This window comes from Pipra filicauda, unplaced genomic scaffold (genome assembly GCF_003945595.2).
Source record: "Pipra filicauda isolate LSUMZ 115617 unplaced genomic scaffold, ASM394559v2 scaffold217_size2002032_pilon, whole genome shotgun sequence".
Taxonomy (NCBI): Eukaryota; Metazoa; Chordata; class Aves; order Passeriformes; family Pipridae; genus Pipra; species Pipra filicauda.
In genome coordinates this window covers 654,299-674,393 of record NW_024104329.1, presented here as the reverse complement: position 1 = coordinate 674,393, position 20,095 = coordinate 654,299, and the positions used below count along the sequence as shown (strand labels likewise).

General features: G+C 42.0%; 1 protein-coding gene across 1 annotated transcript in view; it reads right to left on the bottom strand.

The window, feature by feature from the left end:
* Positions 1–897: 897 nt before the first annotated feature.
* The window catches only part of MUC6 (mucin 6, oligomeric mucus/gel-forming), a 66,901-nt gene continuing 47,703 nt past the window's right edge, over positions 898–20,095 (bottom strand). Inside the window, exons 17-36 of the mRNA XM_039381203.1 lie at positions 18,466–18,518; positions 18,250–18,359; positions 17,356–17,507; positions 16,505–16,646; positions 15,919–16,029; positions 13,771–13,956; positions 13,078–13,317; positions 12,003–12,159; positions 11,109–11,252; positions 10,534–10,596; positions 9,563–9,610; positions 8,222–8,398; positions 6,853–7,122; positions 5,532–5,774; positions 4,815–5,255; positions 3,986–4,294; positions 2,964–3,332; positions 2,093–2,401; positions 1,072–1,445; positions 898–969 (exon numbers count right to left, since the gene is read on the bottom strand). Coding sequence (XP_039237137.1) covers positions 898–969; positions 1,072–1,445; positions 2,093–2,401; positions 2,964–3,332; positions 3,986–4,294; positions 4,815–5,255; positions 5,532–5,774; positions 6,853–7,122; positions 8,222–8,398; positions 9,563–9,610; positions 10,534–10,596; positions 11,109–11,252; positions 12,003–12,159; positions 13,078–13,317; positions 13,771–13,956; positions 15,919–16,029; positions 16,505–16,646; positions 17,356–17,507; positions 18,250–18,359; positions 18,466–18,518 — 3,970 coding nt within the window. The remainder of the gene's footprint in view (positions 970–1,071; positions 1,446–2,092; positions 2,402–2,963; positions 3,333–3,985; positions 4,295–4,814; positions 5,256–5,531; positions 5,775–6,852; positions 7,123–8,221; positions 8,399–9,562; positions 9,611–10,533; positions 10,597–11,108; positions 11,253–12,002; positions 12,160–13,077; positions 13,318–13,770; positions 13,957–15,918; positions 16,030–16,504; positions 16,647–17,355; positions 17,508–18,249; positions 18,360–18,465; positions 18,519–20,095) is intronic.

Genomic DNA, 20,095 nt, shown 5'->3' with positions numbered 1-20,095 from the left:
CCTCACTCTGCTGGCCAATGCCCAGCCAATCTCCAAGCAATGGCTACTTTTGAAAAAGTGCCCTGCCCCTCCATTACACTGCTCAGCGTGACTTTCTGTGGTATGGAGTGTCTCCTTGGCCACTGGCTTTGGGCTATACTGGCTGTGTCCTCGAGGGACCTCATGGCCACCCCCTGCCCACTCCCCGAGTGGCAGAAGGAGAAACAGAGAAGGCCTGGATGCTGTGCTAGCACTCCTCAGCAATCTCTAAAGCACTTGTGTGCCATCAACACTGGCTTGGACCTGCATCTAAAACAGAGCACCAGGAACCCTGCTAGGAACACAAATTGGCTCCACCCCAAGCAGAGTCATTGCACAGGCCCAGGACTACGCCAGGAACCAGGCTGGCCAAAGGCAGTGGGAATAGATGGCCAAGCATGCAAAGAAATGTGCAACGGAGATCTGGTTCTCAGATGGAAGGATACAGGGAAGGAGAGAAAGAAGGGAGGGATAGAGGGATGGACGGAGCAACAAAGGGAGGGAGTGATAGAGTGAGCTGGGAAAAGCAGGCAGGAGAGGTTCAGAGGAGGGATACAAAGATGATCAGTGGAGAGACTTGGGGAGCTGGGCCTGTTGAGACCAGAGAAGAGAAGGCTGAGAGGGGATCTCATCACTGTATACAAATATCTCAAAGGCAGGTGTCAAGAGCATGGTGGCAGACTCTTTCAGTGGTGCCCACTGACTGGACAAGAAGCAATGGCCATGGAGTAAAGCACAAGAAATTTCACCTAACCTGAGGAACAACTCCATTATGTTGAGGGTGGCAGAGCAGTGGAACAGGCTCCCCAGGGAGATTGTGAAACCTCCCTCTCTGGAGACATTCAAAACCCACCAGACTGAATTCCAGTGTAACCTGCACTAAGAGACCCCTTCTTGGCAGGCAGGTAATGATGTCCAGATGTCCATTCCAACGCTAAGAATTCTGGGATTCTGTGAGCAGCAGGACACGTAACAGGAAGCCTTACCAGGCTGTGTGGAGCTCAGCAATGTCGAGGACACAGTTGAGGAGGGAGAAGGAGCAGGAGATGGCACTGTGCTGGTTTTGGCTGTGGTGGGTGCAGAGGACTCTGCTGCAGGAGACTCCTGTGGAGCACTTGTCACTGGAAATGAGGGCTTGGGCCTCAGGGTTGTAGGTGTAGGCCTGGGGCTGGTGCTTGGAGCTGCTGTGGAATAGACTGTGGAAGTGGGAGCAGATGGCAGCCGGGTGCTGAGTGGGCTGCTGGGGGCAGGTGGAGAGCTGGGATTTGGAGATGTTATTGTCAGAGGGAGTTCTGTGCTGCTTGGTGGGCTGGTCTCTGTGGAGACAGAGGTCTTGGAGGTGCTGCTGATGGAGGTTGCGGCCGTGGTCTTCTGCGTGGTCAGAGTTGGCTCAGTGTGTGGCTCAGTTGACTTTTTATGGGTGAAGGCTGTTGGGAGGAAAGCACAGGTCACTTAAGGATGAGGGCAACATGGGAAGAGAAAGGAGATGGGTATAAGTTTCGAATTGGAAGTATGAGTAAAAATGGCAGCACTGGGCTGCAGAAAGTATTCCTGGTAAAGGGGAGAATTGGGGCTCTGGGTTCTCCCTAAAAGCTGCATTTATTTTGTCCTCTAACTAGTGTGGAAAAGGAGAAGGTGCCTTCCAACAGCCAAGATCGCTCTGCCTCTTCCTGGAAAAGTATCCTATCCAGATGTGCATGTCACCCTTCAATGAATAGGTAGGTTCTAAGGACTGCTGACTCCAAGCCTCTAAGGCCAGGCTTACAGGGGCCAGACCAGTGACCCATGGCCATGGTGAAGGACAGCCATATCATATTGATGATGTTAAAAGAATTGGGAATGGAGGGCAAATTCAAAAGAACAACAGTGCAAGTGTTCTGCTAGAATGAAGAAAGGAAAAGGAAGAGCAGGTAGAAGCACTGAGACATAAAGGAGTGGGACTTACCAGGCTGTGAGGAGCTCAGCAATGTTGAGGACACAGTTGAGGAGGGAGAAGGAGCAGGAGATGGCACTGTGCTGGTTTTGGCTGTGGTGGGTGCAGAGGACTCTGTTGTAGGAGACTCTTGTGGAGTACTTGTAGGGGAAGAGGGCTTGGACCTCAGGGTTGTAGGTGTAGGCCTGGGGCTGGTGCTTGGAGCTGCTGTGGAATAGACTGTGGAAGTGGGAGCAGATGGCAGCCGGGTGCTGAGTGGGCTGCTGGGGGCAGGTGGAGAGCTGGGATTTGGAGATGTTGTTGTCAGAGGGAGTTCTGTGCTGCTTGGTGGGCTGGTCTCTGTGGAGACAGAGGTCTTGGAGGTGCTGCTGATGGAGGTTGCGTCCGTGGTCTTCTGCGTGGTCAGAGTTGGCTCAGTGTGTGGCTCAGTTGACTTTTTATGGGTGAAGGCTGTTGGGAGGAAAGCACAGGTCAGTTGAGGGTGAGGGCAGGAGGCAAAGGCAGAGGAGGTTGGCACAATGCCTTGTACTGTGAGCAAAAATGGCAGCACTTATGCTACACTGATTATTCCTGGGAAAGAGGGCAGACTGGGACTGTTTCTCCCCCGAAAAAAATCTTGCCTGTTCGTGCTTACCAACAGGCAATATCCCTCTGCCTCTTCCTAGAAAAGGATCTTTTCCAGATGTGCATGTCTATTCCTTCATGGAATACGCAGTCTAAGGGTTGCCCACTCTGAGACTGGAAAGCCAGGCTATGAGGGAGAGAGCTGTGACTTATGGCAATATCAAAATGAGGCCACACTACAGTTCAGTTGTGAAAAAAATGGGGAAAGGAGAGAAAAAACTAAAACAACAGTGCAAGGCACATGCTCTGCGAGAAGGGAAGAAGGGAAAAGGGAGATCAGGCGGAAGCAGCGAGACAAAAAAGAGCTGGGTATTACCAGGCTGTGTGGAGCTCAGCAATGTCGAGGACACAGTTGAGGAGGGAGAAGGAGCAGGAGATGGCACTGTGCTGGTTTTGGCTGTGGTGGGTGCAGAGGACTCTGCTGCAGGAGACTCTTGTGGAGCACTCGTCACTGGAAATGAGGGCTTGGGCCTCAGGGTTGTAGGTGTAGGCCTGGGGCTGGTGCTTGGAGCTGCTGTGGAATAGACTGTGGAAGTGGGAGCAGATGGCAGCCGGGTGCTGAGTGGGCTGCTGGGGGCAGGTGGAGAGCTGGGATTTGGAGATGTTGTTGTCAGAGGGAGTTCTGTGCTGCTTGGTGGGCTGGTCTCTGTGGAGACAGAGGTCTTGGAGGTGCTGCTGATGGAGGTGGCAGCTGTGGTCTTCTGTGTGGTCAGCGTTGGCTCAGTGTGGGGCTCAGTTGACTTTTTATGGGTGAAGGCTGTTGGGAAGAAAGGAGGGTCAAGTGAGGATGAGGGCAAGAGGGGAAGGCAGGGGAAGTTAAGCTCAAAGCCCTGTACTGTGAGCATAAGCAAAAATGGCAGCACTGTGCTACACTGATTATTCCTGTGAACGACAGAGGACTGGGACTGTGGGTCCTGTCTTCAAGCGGCTGCCTGGTTTCTCCTGTACAAAGGGAGGAAATGGACAGGGTGCCTTCTTATAGGTAAGATTCCCCCGCCTCTTTCTAGAAAAGGATCCTTTCTGCATATGCATATCTAGGCCTTCATGGAACAGGCAGAGTGTATGGACTGCCGACTCTGAGATTCAAAGGCCAGGCTATGTGGGAGAGACCAGTGTCACATGGCAGTACCAAAGTGAGGCCACACTACAGTGCCAATGGGAAAAAATCGGGAATGGAGAGCAAAAAATAAAACAACAGTGCAAGGCACATGCTCTGCGAGAAGGGAAGAAGGGAAAAGGGAGATCAGGCGGAAGCAGTGAGATAGGTAGGAGGCGCCTTACCAGGGTGTGAGGAGCTCAGCAATGTTGAGGACACAGTTGAGGAGGGAGAAGGAGCAGGAGATGGCACTGTGCTGGTTTTGGCTGTGGTGGGTGCAGAGGACTCTGCTGCAGGAGACTCTTGTGGAGCACTTGTCACTGGAAACGAGGGCTTGGGCCTCAGGGTTGTAGGTGTAGGCCTGGGCCTGGTGCTTGGAGCTGCTGTGGAATAGACTGTGGAAGTGGGAGCAGATGGCAGCCGGGTGCTGAGTGGGCTGCTGGGGGCAGGTGGAGAGCTGGGATTTGGAGATGTTGTCAGAGGGAGTTCTGTGCTGCTTGGAGGGCTGGTCTCTGTGGAGACAGAGGTCTTGGAGGTGCTGCTGATGGAGGTGGCAGCTGTGGTCTTCTGTGTGGTCAGCGTTGGCTCAGTGTGGGGCTCAGTTGACTTTTTATGGGTGAAGGCTGTTGGGAAGAAAGGAGGGTCAAGTGAGGATGAGGGCAAGAGGGGAAGGCAAAGGAGGTTAAGCTCAAAGCCCTGTACTGTGAGCATAAGCAAAAATGGCAGCACTGTGCTACACTGATTATTCCTGGGAAAGAGGGAGGACTAAGACTGCAGGTCCTGTCCACAAGCTGCTGCCTGGTTTCTTCCTGAAAAACAGAGGAAATGGACAGGGTGTGTTCCTACAGGTAAGATCCCTCTCCCTCATCCTAGAAAAGGATCTTTTCCAGATGTGCATGTCTATTCCTTCATGGAATACGCAGTCAAGGGTTGCCCACTCTGAGACTGGAAAGCCAGGCTATGAGGGAGTGAGCTGTGACTTTTGGCAATACCAAAGTGAGGCCACACTACAGTGCTGATGGAAAAGAAGGGGGAATGGAGAGCAAGAAGTAAAACAGTGCAAGTGACCAGCACTGTTAGAAATGAAGAAGGGAAAAGGGAGAGCAGGCAGAAGCAGTGAGACAAAAAAGAGCTGGGTCTTACCAGGCTGTGAGGAGCTCAGCCACGTTGAGGACACAGTTGAGGAGGGAGAAGGAGCAGGAGATGGCACTGTGCTAGTTTTGGCTGTGGTGGGTGCAGAGGACTCTGCTGCAGGAGACTCTTGTGGAGCACTTGTCACTGGAAACGAGGGCTTGGGCCTCAGGGTTGTAGGTGTAGGCCTGAAGCTGGTGCTTAGAACTGCTGTGGAATAGACTGTGGAAGTGGGAGCAGATGGCAGCCGGGTGCTGAGTGGGCTGCTGGGGGCAGGTGGAGAGCTGGGATTTGGAGATGTTGTTGTCAGAGGGAGTTCTGTGCTGCTTGGTGGGCTGGTCTCTGTGGAGACAGAGGTCTTGGAGGTGCTGCTGATGGAGGTTGCGGCTGTGGTCTTCTGTGTGGTCAGAGGTTGCTCAGTGTGTGGCTCAGTTGACTTTTTATGGGTGAAGGCTGTTGGGAGGAAAGCACAGGTAGGTCAGTTGTATGTTGCTGATTTGACGAGAAGTTGGGTGACTTCTACAGTTCCAGAATTGGCAAGGGAGGAGGATGCAGTCAGGGTCATGTGTTGGTCAGTCCTATGACCTGCTGGTATCCCACGGGATTAACAGTGGGAATTGGGTACAATACCAAAACTGAGGCCTTTGTGGGACACAGGCTGCCTAGGAGAGAATGATGGGATCTGGAAGAAGCAGACAGAGCAGCAGGAAGGGCATGAGGAAGCCTTACCAGGATGTGATGTTCCCAGCCATGTCGAGGACCCAGTTGAGGAGAGGGAAGAAGCAGATGAGGCTGAGGTGGCAGGCAAAGAGCTCGGGCTTGGAGATGTCCTTGCCAGTGGAACTCCTGGGCTGGTGGCAGGACTGGTCTCTCTTGGGACAGAGGTGCTGCTGGTGGACGTGGCAGGGGTGGTCTGTGTCTGAGAGACAAGATGCTGCACAGGCTGTGTCAACGTTCTTATGTGGGTGACAACTACAGAGAGAAAAGCACAAGTTGATTGGAGGTGGCAGGGCAAGAAGGGAAGGCAAAGGAGGTAGACAATTCCCAGGCAGAACCCCCAGGGTATGGGGTAGGAGTAAGAAAGACAGAACTAGACCCCACTGAGTCTTACTGGGCAAGAGGGAAAAATAGGCCAATTGATCTCCCCTCAAAAAATATGGGGCAAAACTGGGCCTGAAGTGTGCCCTCTGACAATTCAGCACCCCCTGCCTTTTTCTGAAGCTCCTCAGAAGAGCCTCTCTTGACACGCATGTTTCCTCTCCCAGGTATTCCAGATTGGGCAAGAATATCACCTGGAAAAGCTGGGGAAAGTGAAGCAGAGCCTTAGACTAAGGGCATCTGTCTACTCCCTCTTACCTTCTAGTTGGTGCAGAGTGGTTGTTTGGATTTCCTCACTGCCTGTAAGGTAAGTAAGTAAGAATGAATATTAGTAATGTCTGGAAAGGTTCCTAGACGAAGCTGTAATTGCTGGCACAAGGAGCTCCAGATGTATGCACCCCAACAGTACTTTGTGGGAGACACATGGACTGGGAGAGAGTGTACACCTGCCCTCCCACTACAGCAGAATTCCCACCACACACCGTCCCAACCTCTGGTGTCAGTTGCTAACCCAGTAATTCATGTTGCCATACAGTCTCAGAGGAGACTGTCCTTGTTGGTATATTGAGTGCCAGACAGAAAAAAAAATCCTTTTATTTAATATTTATTGTTGGGAGTACTTGTTACATTGGCTAGGGAGAATATATATTCTGTGGTCTGCGGGTTTTCAAGAACTTGCCTTGAGACATGAGAGATTTTGTCTAAATTTGGAGGAAATGTTGGAAGAGAAATGTTAGGTTTAAGATCATATCTGGATGTCAAATGCTTGCTCCATTGGCAAGACAAATTTCCATTTTAATCATGCTTCTTCAGTTATCCTTGTCCTCTCCTATCTATTTGCAACGTTAAGACCACTAGTAAGAATGCTTGGGGTTTTTTGACTAAGTAATAAATTGACATATGTCTTGTGAGTGATGGTGTCACCTGGCAGATACCAAAAAGTGATATTTACCTGCTGTTGTTAGTTTAGGCTCGCTGAAAGTTATGCTCTGAGACAGGGTTTGAGTAGGCAATGAGGAGGTTGTCATTTCCTTTTTGGTAGTGGTCTTGAAGGATGGGGAGGTGAACCGTACTTGTTCTGTCTCTGTTGAAGCAGCAGTTGATGAGGCAGCAGGTGTAGACCTTGGTATAGTGGTCATGGTTCTCTTTGTTGTGGTAGTTATGGAAGGAGTAGTGATGGTTGTAGTCATGTTCGGTGTGGTAGAAATTGATGTTGTATGTTCTTTTGGGGTAAAGGTAAATAGTACAGTGTGAGTAATCAATTCATAGAATAATTAAAAATAGATAAATTATGAAGAAAATACCCATATTTTAGAGACCCTTTTTCACCTTGATCTTTTGACTATTTTCAGCATTGTTGTTGCACTCATGTTCTCAAAAGCTTGTCAAATATTTCTGTACTTATATGTGTTTTCTATTGTCTCGTGTCTGTCTTTCTTCTCAGTTTCTGTATTTTTCCTGTACTAGATTTTTTTTTAATATAATTTTTCTAAGAAGTTAGCTTTGTTGTCACTTATTGACTACAGTCTGTATGGGCTTTGCCCAAATCACATTTCATTGGCTACTATTATGTTCCAAATCAGCCCCAGTTTCAGCTTTCTGTAATTCATATTAAAAAGTTAAGTAACATTATACTATAGGACTTCCTTGTCCCAGTGTTCAAATTATCTGTCATCATGTCAGTTTTTGAATCCTTTGGGACCTCTTTTTAACTCTGCTTTCCCTGATAGCCAGGGTCCAAGACGGTTAATTAGCTGAAGTGCAAGTTGGTGTGAGGCTAAATGAGTCTCCACAAGCCACAGAATCAGAAAGTAATTTATGTTGGCAGAGTAATCCTCCTGAGAGCAGGACTCTAGAAACCTAGACAAAGCTGCTACACTAATACCTGTGTGATTCTGCTTTGGGCTTCCTTACATTATTCAGAGCTAATAGACTGGTTGCTCCTTGAATATGACTGCATAACTGAATCAACTGTGGAAAAGAAGCTGAAGCTGAGCTAATAAATCTAACTGGATCTGGGCTGGCTCACTGCTTATAGAACTTCTAATGTGCTTCTCAGATGAGTCAAACAAGTGACTTTTGGTTATGTTTTTAACCTAGTGTCTATATCCTTTATCTTTCCACGCATTTTTGATCTACACTTCTGAACATTTCTGGCTGACAAACTCCTTTCTGGAAGCCTGTTTTGCCTACCTCACGATTTGGAGTCTAATGCTTGGAAGCTGTACAAGTCTGCAATTCTTTCCTAGGAAGTGGTATCTCGATTATGTATAGAGTGAGCTTACTGTAATTTATTTTAGACAGTAACACTAAAAACCTACCAGTTGCTGACTTCGTTGTGACAAGAGGTTGTATGGGTGAAGTTCTCGGAACTGTAGTTTTTGCAGTTATTGTTGGATTTGTAATCTCAGTTGATATAGCAGTTGTAGAAGCACTAGGTACTGTTGGTAGGGTGCTTGCAGCAGAGCTTCCTGTTACTTTAGGCTGCACTGTTGTTACTAAGAGAAAAAAATCAAAATGAAAGGACAAGAAATAGTCCTCAATAGTCTATTTATAATGTACCTATATGAATTGAATTTTTTTAAGTATAAACACTGTTTTTATAACTATTAGCGGTAACTACTATTAACACATTTCAGGTGAAGCCTTTTAGATGAAGCCTTTGAGAGCAGTTATCCATTGCTTCCTTTGCTATTATGTGCAGTGAATATATTAAACAGGTATTCATGCAGAAGCTTTATACCTTTTTCTTCATTTGAAGTGAATTTGGCATAAATATTTGTGCATATCAGCAGAAATGGAATAGTATTTTATTATCCACACAACCCACAGTGTAATATTTTCCAATACCATCTGTCTTCAAGGAAATTAATGGAATTTCTAACAAATTTAAGATCACTGTATATAGGTTCCTTTCCTATATGAGGCTATAGGGATTTGGTATAGTCAGTCATACATTTCCATGAAGACCTTAAATTGTTGAAGTGTTATATCATCAGTCACTCTGCAGCGAGCAGGGACATCTTCAACTAGATCAGGTTACTCAAAGCCCAGTCTAGCCTGCTCTTGAATGCTTCCAGGGATGTGGCATCTACAGCCTCTTTGGGTAACCTCTTCCAATGTTTTACCACCCTCATAATAAACAATTTCTTCCTTATATCTACTCTTAATCTACTCTCTTCTAGTTTAAAACCATTACCCGTTGTTCCATCACAACAGGCCCTACTAAAAAGTCTGTGTCTATCGTTCTTATAAGCCCCATTCAAGTACTGAAAAGCTGCAATGAGGTCTCACTGGAGCCTTGTCTTCCCCAGGCCAAACAACGCCAGGCCTCTCACCCTTTCCTCATAGGAGAGGTGTTACAGCCCTCTGATCATCTTTCTGACCCTCCACTGTCTGGAACTGAGAACTGCACAGCACTCCAGGTGGGCTCTCATCAGAGCAGAGGGGCAGAATCACTTCCCTTGGCCTGCTGGCCACGCTGCTTTTGATGCAGCCCAGCATATTATGGTACCAGGTCATTTTTCATCATTGCATCTTATGCACGTGAAACTGGTGATGCTACTATAAAATGCAAAAAAAGATATCACTGACTTTGTAAACACTTATCAGGACATAATATCAGTATGTAAATATTGGTTGGGTCAACTGTGTAAACTAACCTGGTGAAGGTGAAGATGTTTCAAGTGTGGTGCTAGTGCTTTCTTCTCCTGTTGTGTAAAGGTAGAACAGGTTAAGTTTGTGAATAAAAGCATATTAAAATATTCCAAATAAGGCAAATTTCAGACTGGATTCAAAGGATTGTGTTAATTAGTGAAGGATTCCTGAAAGTGCTTAATATTACATATTTCAGTGGTAACATTCACACGGAAGGACTTAAGTACAAAGAAATCAATACATCTCAAAATAATAATGAACACTAGTAAGTTTTTGCTGTCTTTCTTTTGACTTTTATGCTTAAGGGCACTTCACTTTTCAGGGATAATGGAATGTGGCTTTGTATGTAAATGAGATCAGCAGCCAAGATTCTGGTTACACAAGTTAGAATTCTGTAACATGAAAAAAATTCTCCTGAAGTTTTTCAAATCCAAACTGTGCAGCTTGAGTCTATCTAAAACATTATTTAATAAGATAGGTTTTCACAGAAGTAAATGATATGGCAATAAATCTTAAGTTAATTTAAAAAGAAAATCTCTAAAAGAGATTTGCTAAGTAAAGTCCATTAGCTAAGTCTAATCTTCTTCTAAATGTTCTCTTTTTCAATGAAAAAAGTTAAATATTCTGAGACTCACAGCTTTGCTGGTACTGTCCCTCACACAGACCAGAACAGCAATACACTTTCTGGAAGAGCCACCTTTTGAAAAGTACTCACAATCATGAACATAATTTCTAGTGTTGCTAACTAAAATCAGTCAGGTTCATCCAGCTTCTGTATTATAGCATTGCCTACCCTAATCCTGTTTTTAATTAGTTCTTTTCATTTCTTTATTTACCAAGCAGTACAGCAATGGGATTATTTTGAAAGAAAGTTATGCTCAGATGAACACTCATTTATTGAGAGGTACTAGGAAAAAATAACTTCTATGAGGCTATACTATTTTCCAATTACTGTAGAGAAAGAGATGCTGCTTACCACATGGCATGCACCTGTTCTCTTCATGGTCAAAGTATTCATCATGAGAGCAGTTGTAACAACCTGAAGAAAGGGAAGTTTGTTTTACATTTCTCAGAAAAAGGCATTTAATTTATACTATTTAGCACCTAATATATTACATCTCTGCTATTAAAAAATAGTATCAATTGCAACATCATCTATTCAGGTAAGTATTTCCAGTGTCATCCTCAGAAAGAGTGTCTGCCTACGTAGGAATTCTTTTGGTTTCTCCAGCCATATCCATTTGTTTAATAAAAATATTAACTGCTCTCTCCACATGTTTTCATCCCCACGTACAGTGTATTTTATTTGGTGCAAGTCAGAATTTCTCTTCCAGATAGGCTGAGCTCAATATAAAGCTAGTTGTAGTACAACTCCTGAGTTAATTATGTATTTTAAAATTGTAGTAGTAAGGGAAGGATTAGCAAAACTGCTTCAAAGATAGCATCAATTAGATTACTATTATTTAACTGTGGTATGACTGATTTAGAAAACAGCATTGAAAAGAATTATTATGTTACTGTTTCCTGGTTTAGAGTAGTATAGCTTATTACCTTCAATGTTGACATATTTGTAGTTTTGGTTTGGGCAATTACAAGGCCTGTAATGCCAGGTGCATTTGTCATCATTGTAGTCAGAGGAATAAGCACTGTCAACTCCTGTTCTTTTATGAGAATTGTAGTATTCACAATAGACAGCTAAAAAAGGTAAAAGCAAGACAGAAATCAGATTTTTTTTTTTTTACTTAATGGCATGGTATTTTTAAAGTACTAAAAGGAGGACAAAATTAATAAACAAAATAAAAAAAAATTCACTGAAGTTATTAGTTTCTGATGTAAATTTATGTTTTAGTGAAGTCAGTTTCTTTTTTGCAAATGCAGTATGCAAGCACTTTGACAATTTTTAATGCACAATATAGTGAAATGTGGAAAAGAAACCATCAAAGATGACAACTCTAGCATTGACTCATAAGAGGGTCATACTTTTTTTTCCTCTATACACAGTGTTCTGGAACACCTTGATATCTTTTTCCTGTTTTACAGTGTTCCAGCCAACACAGCTGTCTTCCTTTCCTTGACATCCACACAGAAGGTGATTTCATCATAGCTAAAATGAAATATATTTTTTTACCATTTCATGCTTTCTCTGCTGGCAAATTGACAGTGCACTACACTGTGGCAGTAGAAGAAACAGCCTGCTTTCTGTGACCACATTATTTTCTCTCTCATTACTTCATGGTAAAAAGAGTTATAATAATTTGTTTAATTTAGCACAAATGAAAAGTACAGATTTCAAAATCTAGGTGACTGAAGTCAACTATTTGCCCACAGAGAAAATGCAACCTTTGAGGTGCTTATTAATAATTTTCTTGCATTGTCATATGAATATACCCACAGTAACAATAATAATGTCTTCAACTTGTTTAAGGAGAACTTAAATGAACTTACGACAGAACTCAGGGGTCCTCCAGTCAATGCAGATACCTTTCTCTAAACATGCCATGGCATAGACTGCAATGGCATCACACATGCATTCACAGTCCCCTCCAGTGTCACACCCACAAGAGTCTCGAACACAGGCCTCATAATAGGGCATCCGATTCACCTGCATTGGAAAATGAAGGAATGAATTTTCTAAGATTATTTTGTGCCAATTTGTTAAGAAGATGATTTTTCCTGGGCTAGACAGTACATGTTCCACTAAGAATAACTAGTATTTCATCTGAACACTTGTCAAAGCAATTACAACCTCACATCATACAGATCTTTTTAGCCAGACTCAGGTGTCTCCACATCAGCAACAGAAACTGATGATGTTTTGCCTTATACGTATTTCTAAATTGATACTGGTACTGAACATGTTATGTATAGTTAGCTAAAAAAACTCCTCAAATCCCCACATCCATTTAGGCACAAGTATCTGAGTTCATCAGCTGTACAGCCTCTGTACATACATAAACACGGCAGCATTATCCCCATTTTTCACTTGTTTTCACCTCCTGAAAATGGAGGATTCACCTAAAAATGGGGGATTTCCCTTCAGAAGGCCTGCTCCCTTGTGATATTTTCATTTCCACAAAGTGGACAACTTAAAACAAATAGGAGGGTTGATGGTATCTTGTTCTTGAATGGACCATCAAAGTAACAGTGTTGACTTACTGATGAGAACACGAGTTTTCAGGACTTTCTTTAGTTTGATTTTATAACAAAGACTAAATGGTTTCAAAAGAGTAAGTGTATTGATCAGGTATCACCAACAGACTAATTTTTGATTCTTAAGTCTTTTTCACACTCACAGTTCTAGTAATCAGTTAATGCCACACTTAGCTTTTGTGCTTACAAAAGGGCTGGTGAAGTGCAAATAAGAAAGGATGAAAATCAACGTAAGTGTGAGATATAAAACATTTTATATGTATTTTATTGAAATACTTTTGGAAACAGAAAATCGCCCTGTGGGAGTGTGGCATTTTTAAAGAATGCACATCATGCCTGTAAGCAAAAGGAGGAGCAAATAAATTCTTACCTTATTGTGACAGGCAGAAAAAACCTCGCCATTGATGACAGAACATGTCTTTTCTGCCCATGCTTTACGATAAGGGTTCTTGCTACAAGGATCCACTACAAAGTATACATCCCCACAGAGAGGATTCTCTTTCCAAGAATTGACAAATTCCAATTCATTTGATGCCACATACTTGCTTCGAGTTTCAAAATCATCCTTCATATTGCCATTATAGTTCCCACACAAACCGCATAGAGTTTCCTAGAATAAATGAAAGCAGCAGTGTCAGTTCAGCAAGTTACAATTACTCACCTTCCCTTTTGATTACCGATGGTTTCCTGTGCTTTAGGAGTGAATGTCATCTACAAATACTCTGTCAGACAGTCTTAGCTTCTTGTGCAGGAGATTCTGTTTGTCACTGGAGGAATGTGTCTTCTAAACTGTAAACTGTCATCATTTAGAGATCAAATTCAACTATGCAGTTCTATAGAATACAAACATTTAGCTCAAAAATTTCCTGAATGCAGTACAGAAATCACTTAAAAATCAGGCTCTAGTGAAAATCTCTGCTGTTTTGGAGATAAAGACGAAAATGAATTGCTAGTAGCTTTTTGAAGAACTTTTGCCATCACAGGGAGTCAAGGCAACGGCAATTAAATGTGCAGTTCAATCTGAATTGAAGGACACTTTACTGAGGAAGTTATTCTGCCATACCTGTGTTCCTCTGGAAATCTTGATGAAGAAGTTCATGTGCTTATTCCAAATAAGGGTCATGTTGTATTTTCCTGGGATAATGATATCAAACATCAGGTGAAGGGCGTTCTTTTTCACATGATATCGTACACTAGGATTTTCCCCAGAAATAGCGAAGGTTTCATCTCTCAGTATGATTGTCAAATTCTGGAAGAAAATTTATCTAGAAATTATAACTTATCAGGTTTCAGTATTTTCCTTACTCTGTGTCACACTGCTAAAGATCAGAACCTGTGGTACTATTACAGACTATCTTCACATTTCCACTGTTTTTCAAAAGTCCTGGCAGCCAGAAAAAAGGGAAACATTGCACCCATTTTTTAAAAGGGTAGAAAGGAGGACCCTGGGAGGAACCAACCTGACAGCATCACCACTGTGTCTGGAAAGATCATGGAGCAGATCCTCCCAGAAGCTGTGTTAAGGTATATAGAGGACAGGTAGGTGATTTGAGACAATCAGCACAGCTTCACCAAGAGCAGATCTTGCCTGACCAACTGAGTGGCCTTCTATGGTAGAGTGACTACATAAGCAGACAAGAGAACAGCTACAGATGTCATTTATCTGGACTTCAGTAAAGCCTTTGACAGGGTCCTCCAGAACAGCCTCCTCTCTAAATTGGAGAGGTATAGATTTAGGTGGACCGTTTGGTGGGTGATTGGCTGGATGATCACATCTAGAGGGTAGTAATCAATAGGTCCAAGTCCAGATGGAGCTCAGTAAGGAGTGGTGTCCCTCAGTACAGTTTAATATTTTCATCAGTGACACAGACAGTGGGATCAAATGCACTCTCAGCAAATTTGCAGATGACACCAAGCTGAGTGGTGCCGTTCACACACCTGATGTGAAGGATGGGATGCCAGTCAGAGGGACCTGGACAAGCTTGGTGGTAGATGCCCCATCCCTAAAAACATTCAATGTCAGGTTGGACAGGGCTTTCTTTGAACAACCTGATCTGGTTGAAGATATGCCCACTCATTGCAGGGGTGTTGGACCAGATGACCTTTAAAGGTCCCTTCCACCACAAGACATTCTGTTATCAATTTTACAGGCTTTTTTACCTCCTTGGAATTATTTTGTATGCATATGCAAATCTTCACAGGAAACAAAAATATCTGTCATTGTTAGGTGTTATTGTTAGGTGTGCTAGCACTCCACATTTGGTGGAAATAATATCATCATCTGCATATGGCCAATAGAGTAGAGGAAGTATGTTTTCCTGTGTTTCTAAGGACAGTCAAAAAGTAACAGGGGCTATAGCTCTCTGTCCTGAGGCCTTTAACCATCTCCCACTTTTGTGTGTACTTTGCCAACTTTACTCCTGTCATACTGCAGTGTTTCCATGTCTAGATAATCAGAAGGAAGGTTTGTTTGGAGTGTGCATTTATGAAACGGAATCCTAAGCAAATAAACTTTTTCACCACAGCACTGACCAACTGGAACTGCCAGTATTTAGTCAGCAGTGTGGCAAATGTGTACTTTTTGTAGTGCTTTTTCCTTGGGATAAAATCTCATCTGTTCATATTTTTCTCTCTGTCAGATACTGAAGGATCCTAAGACGAGCTGATACTACTGGGCACTACTGTCCAATTAAACTGAGAAGAGTAAAATGTATACAGTTCCAGAAGCTGTCACATTGCAGTAGAAATGAGGATAACTACTCATTAGTCTAGTTTCACAGATATATCTCAGGAAAAATCTAGATATATTTTGAATTTCACATATTATCTGGACTTAGAGAAATTTTGATAGCTTTTGCTCATCACCCACGATGAGAATTCCTCAATTTTATACTATTATTTTTCTGAGTTTGGCAGAGAGAGGTGGGGAGGGGCAGGAAGTCAGTATCTTTTGATCAAGCAATTCACTGATAAGTAAAATGCAAGATTTTCTGGCTTCTACATAGGTGAGAACCTTGGAGAATTAAACAAAATATGAGAACTGGAAAAAAAACAATCTATGGCATTTCCTACTAAAACCGAAGCTGTAGGTTTAGCACATAATTTCACTTAGAAGACATCTCTTCTAAGATACAGTTAAAGCTTCCAAAATAAAGTAAACATGGTCTTAAAATAACTATTCAGCTGGATAATGGCAGAAGGAAGGGCTTACCCCAAGGTAAATGCTGATGGACCTGGAGCATGTAACTCCTGATATCCCACAGATGACATTCTCAGTAACAATTTTGAAAGAGGAAACAGGTCTATTAATGCTGCAGCCATCCTAAAAGAACCAAACCAAACAACAAAAAGCATAAAACCCCAATAGATTCTGTGTCTGGAGTATTCCAACTCAAAATACAAAAGCATAAGGAAATAAAGAAAGCTTAAAATGTCCTGACTGATTCTGCCTGTTTTGGGAGGTGATGACCTCTGCTTTTGTTGTCAAACTGACATCACTTCCCTAAAATATATAGTTGTCTGGTACGGAATACATATATATCAATGACTATTTAAACATGTTATTGAATCTAAAATTGGTTAATATTGCATTAAAAAGCTGTTTTTTTGAGAAGTAAAATATTTTCATCTTAAGCACTGAAATAAACAGATTATACAAAAAATCATTAAGTGGCTTTAAAGAACCAAAGTGCTCTATTGGTTATTGATGTATCCTATCATGTTTTCATTAGTCATTTAAATCAAGCTATTTCTTGATGCTAAGATACTGCCAAAATCACCAGTAGGAAGCAGGTTACCGTAGCTAATATGTATTCACAGTTGCCATCAAACACAAAACGCTGTCCATCAAAAGTGGTGATGTGGCCTTCTCCATAAAGGTTACAAGTTGAGGAACACCTTGATTTCTGAACACATTTCCATTTGCCTTTTGTGCAAGTGCTGGGATGAGAAGAGAAATCATACTCAGATTTCAAAGAAATGCCACCTTAATCTGCTTCTTTTTATACACATCCACTTTTATAAATAAGATGTTAATTTAATTGATTTATGTACACTGACACCAAGTTAGAGTTAATATAAAGATCCCTAATTAAAAGTCATGGACTGCCTAGAAAATGAATTCATGATAAAGAAGAAATTTTACATAATTTTTGCCTTTTTATTTTCATGAAACAAAGAGTATATAAAACCCATTTATTTTTGCTCCTAATGAGAACAGAAGTCACTGTTCTGTGTAGTTTGGGGGGGTGGTGGTTTTTTAATGTTAGATTAGTGACTGGAAATGGAATATGCTGCTAAGGAGATGGAAACAATGTTTGAGGGGGGGATTTGCTTTTATCTACAGAAAAGAAGAAAGATTGTACCCTCATATTTATTTATGTGGAGTTGTCAATAATCATTGACCTTATGTAGTTTACAGTTACAGGTCCTACTGGATGCCCTTATTCAGGAATATGCATAAGGCAGAAATTATCCCTGAAGCTGGTACCATGACTCTTTTTTTTATACATCCTCTACTTTGCCATGGTGTTTCTTCCATTCAGCTGTTGCCATCTCCTACTCTCCTGTCAACTAAACACTTTTTTTAATGTGGTTGTACAGTTTAGTGAGACAGAGGTTCTGCAATGAAAAAGTATGTGATTCTTACCAGATCTCACATTCAGTTTGGATTTGTTCACCTCTTCCATAAGAAAGGCCACCATATTCACATGGACACTCCTCAGCTGGAACACACTTGCCATCGAGATTTTCATATAGGCCATCAGCACAGACACAGCCTGATTCACATTTAGTTGGTATCTGGTAAAGGTCAACAGATTGCAAAATGAAAAGAACTGTGAGACATATTTTATCCTGGATGTGAATGGTGTCAAGAGTGAACCTGTGCTAAATTCTGTGATGCTAAATTGTGATGTTCCTTGTACTAATGTGCTAGTCAACTTTCACTGAAGTTGTAAAATATACTTGTGGTGTGGGATATTAAACATACCTGAAGACTCTGAAAAATTGATCTTCCTTTACTATCACTCTTTTTTCAGAAAGAGTACAACAGAAGTTTCTTTATATCAAGGAAGCTTATTACAATTCTTCCAATTAGTCTGTTTCCTTAATATAAAATTATAAGAAAACCCTATCAGGACAGCCCAGATGTTCATCTAGCCCAGGTCTCCTGTATTCTGTGACTGGCAGCAGCAGAGAGTTGAGAAAAAACAGAAAAGGAAGCATAACACGCAGCTTATGGAGTACTTGAGTCAGAGGTGATAGCCATGTAGTTAAGAATCCTTAATGGACTTTTATTCCATTCATTTAATATAATTTAATTCATTAATTCATGCAGTTTAATTCCTTTAATCACTTCTTAAATATATGTACATTTTTTTGTGTCCACAGTCTGTGGAAAGAAGCCTGATGTTTAACTGTACCATGCTAGATGAAATATCTCCTTTTATTTTATTAGAGGGAATGTAGTAAAGTTCTAAGTAACAACTAGAACATTCTAACTCTCTCAAGAGGATAAACATCCCAGATCTGTGAAACTCACACATTCAATTCCAGTAGCCAGCATCTGACAGGTAGGGGCACATGCAGCTCCATACTTGTTTTCTAAACTGTCAGAACATGATATGTATTTCTTAGGAGCTTTGCAGCTTTCTAGGGAAAAAGGAACAAAAACAAACATTGAAAAGATCATGAAGTAGTAATTTTACAACATAGGGGAAAAAAATATGTTCCTAAGTAAACCATATCAGACCCATACCTGCAGGATTTTGAGGTTTGCCTGTGCAACTTAGCCTTCCATTAACACAGTAGCTAGGGAGAAAAAAAAAATTTAATGCAAATCTCTCCTGAGAAAGAAATTTTTATTTTTTGCAAAATGACTTCATTAGAAATATTTCATTTATGTTACTAGCTCCTTCCAATCCTTTGAAATGGAACATAAGTCAACTTGTCTCTTTACTTTTTGTATTACACAGTAACATTAGTTTTGGAAGCGTATGGTAGGCTATTATCACTATTATCACCACTAGGCAATCATCACTATTATGATGGTCTATCAAGTCATTCTTGAAGTTAGTATATAGTGTATTGTATATAGTCCAAGTGCCGTTGACAAAATCTCCTACTAGGAATAATCAGATCTTACCTAATATTTTCTATTTTTCTCTATAACATTCCCAAGCTTAAGGTAAGTCAAATGCTTTTTGTTCATTTAAGGATATTTGTGGTGTTGCCTTAGAGGTTTTGATTTTTTAATTTTTATAGACTTTAGAAGTAGTTATGTAGTGAATGTAGATTTTAAAGTAGCTGCACTATATCCCTCACCCCTTAGCACAGTAGTTTACACATTTTCCCAACACTCTTACCCCTTTCCCATATCAAAATTCTGTTAAGTCCGTTAGTTGTTTAGTCTTCTTTTCAATGTGGATTTGCAGAAAGCACCTTAATGCCTGCCCCAAGGAATGTAAACATGGGCACAATGACCTTCAGGCCAAGACTTTGGAGGGCCTCCAAGGGCTGCATGTGCTTTGATGAAGAGGAAGATGATGAAAGAGAGGTCCCCCAGACTCAATTGCCAAGGGGCAGAACGGGGCAGAATTGGGGGGCGAACAAGTGGGGATTGGATGGACATCATTATAAAATTGTAGCACCCGGGTCGAGTGGTCGCGTGCGACAGCTGTATTCCTGGAGCATGGTGACTCACTAAAGCTTTCTGTTTTCTTATCTCCTACCTAATTGGGCCCGGAGTTCTTTTCAGGCAACAGTGGCTTAGGAAAAGGTAAAAGAGATATCTTGAAAAACAAACTTCTCCCATCAAAAATAAAGCAGTATATACTGGTTTGGGATGGAATGGAGTTAATTTTCTTTGTAGCAGTTCAATGGTGCTATGTTTTGAATTTGTGACCAAAACAATGTTGATAACACAATGCTGTTTTAGCTGTTGCTGAACAGTGTCACAGCATTCTCTGCTCCTTATGTTGCCCCACCAGGGAGCAGGTTGAGAGTGCAAAAGAAGTTGGGAGAGAACACAGCCAGGACAGCTGACCTAAACTGACCAAAGAGATACTCCATACTATACTACATCAACCTCAGCAATAAAAGCTCAGGTAAAGAAGGAGGAAGAAAGGATGTTTGGAGTTACAGCACTTGTCTTCCCAAGAAAGCATTATGGATGACAAATTCATGCTTTCCTGAAAATGTCTAAGCAGCTGCCTGCTGATGGAAAGTCCTGAACTAATTTCTTACTTAGCTTTGATTGTACATTGTCTTCACTTATTAAAAAAGCTTTTTTGCATATTAATAACAAAGAAATTTATTAAACTGTTTATATCGCAACTCATAAACTTTCTTGATTTTTTCTTTCTGATTCTTTTCCATATCTGGTTGCA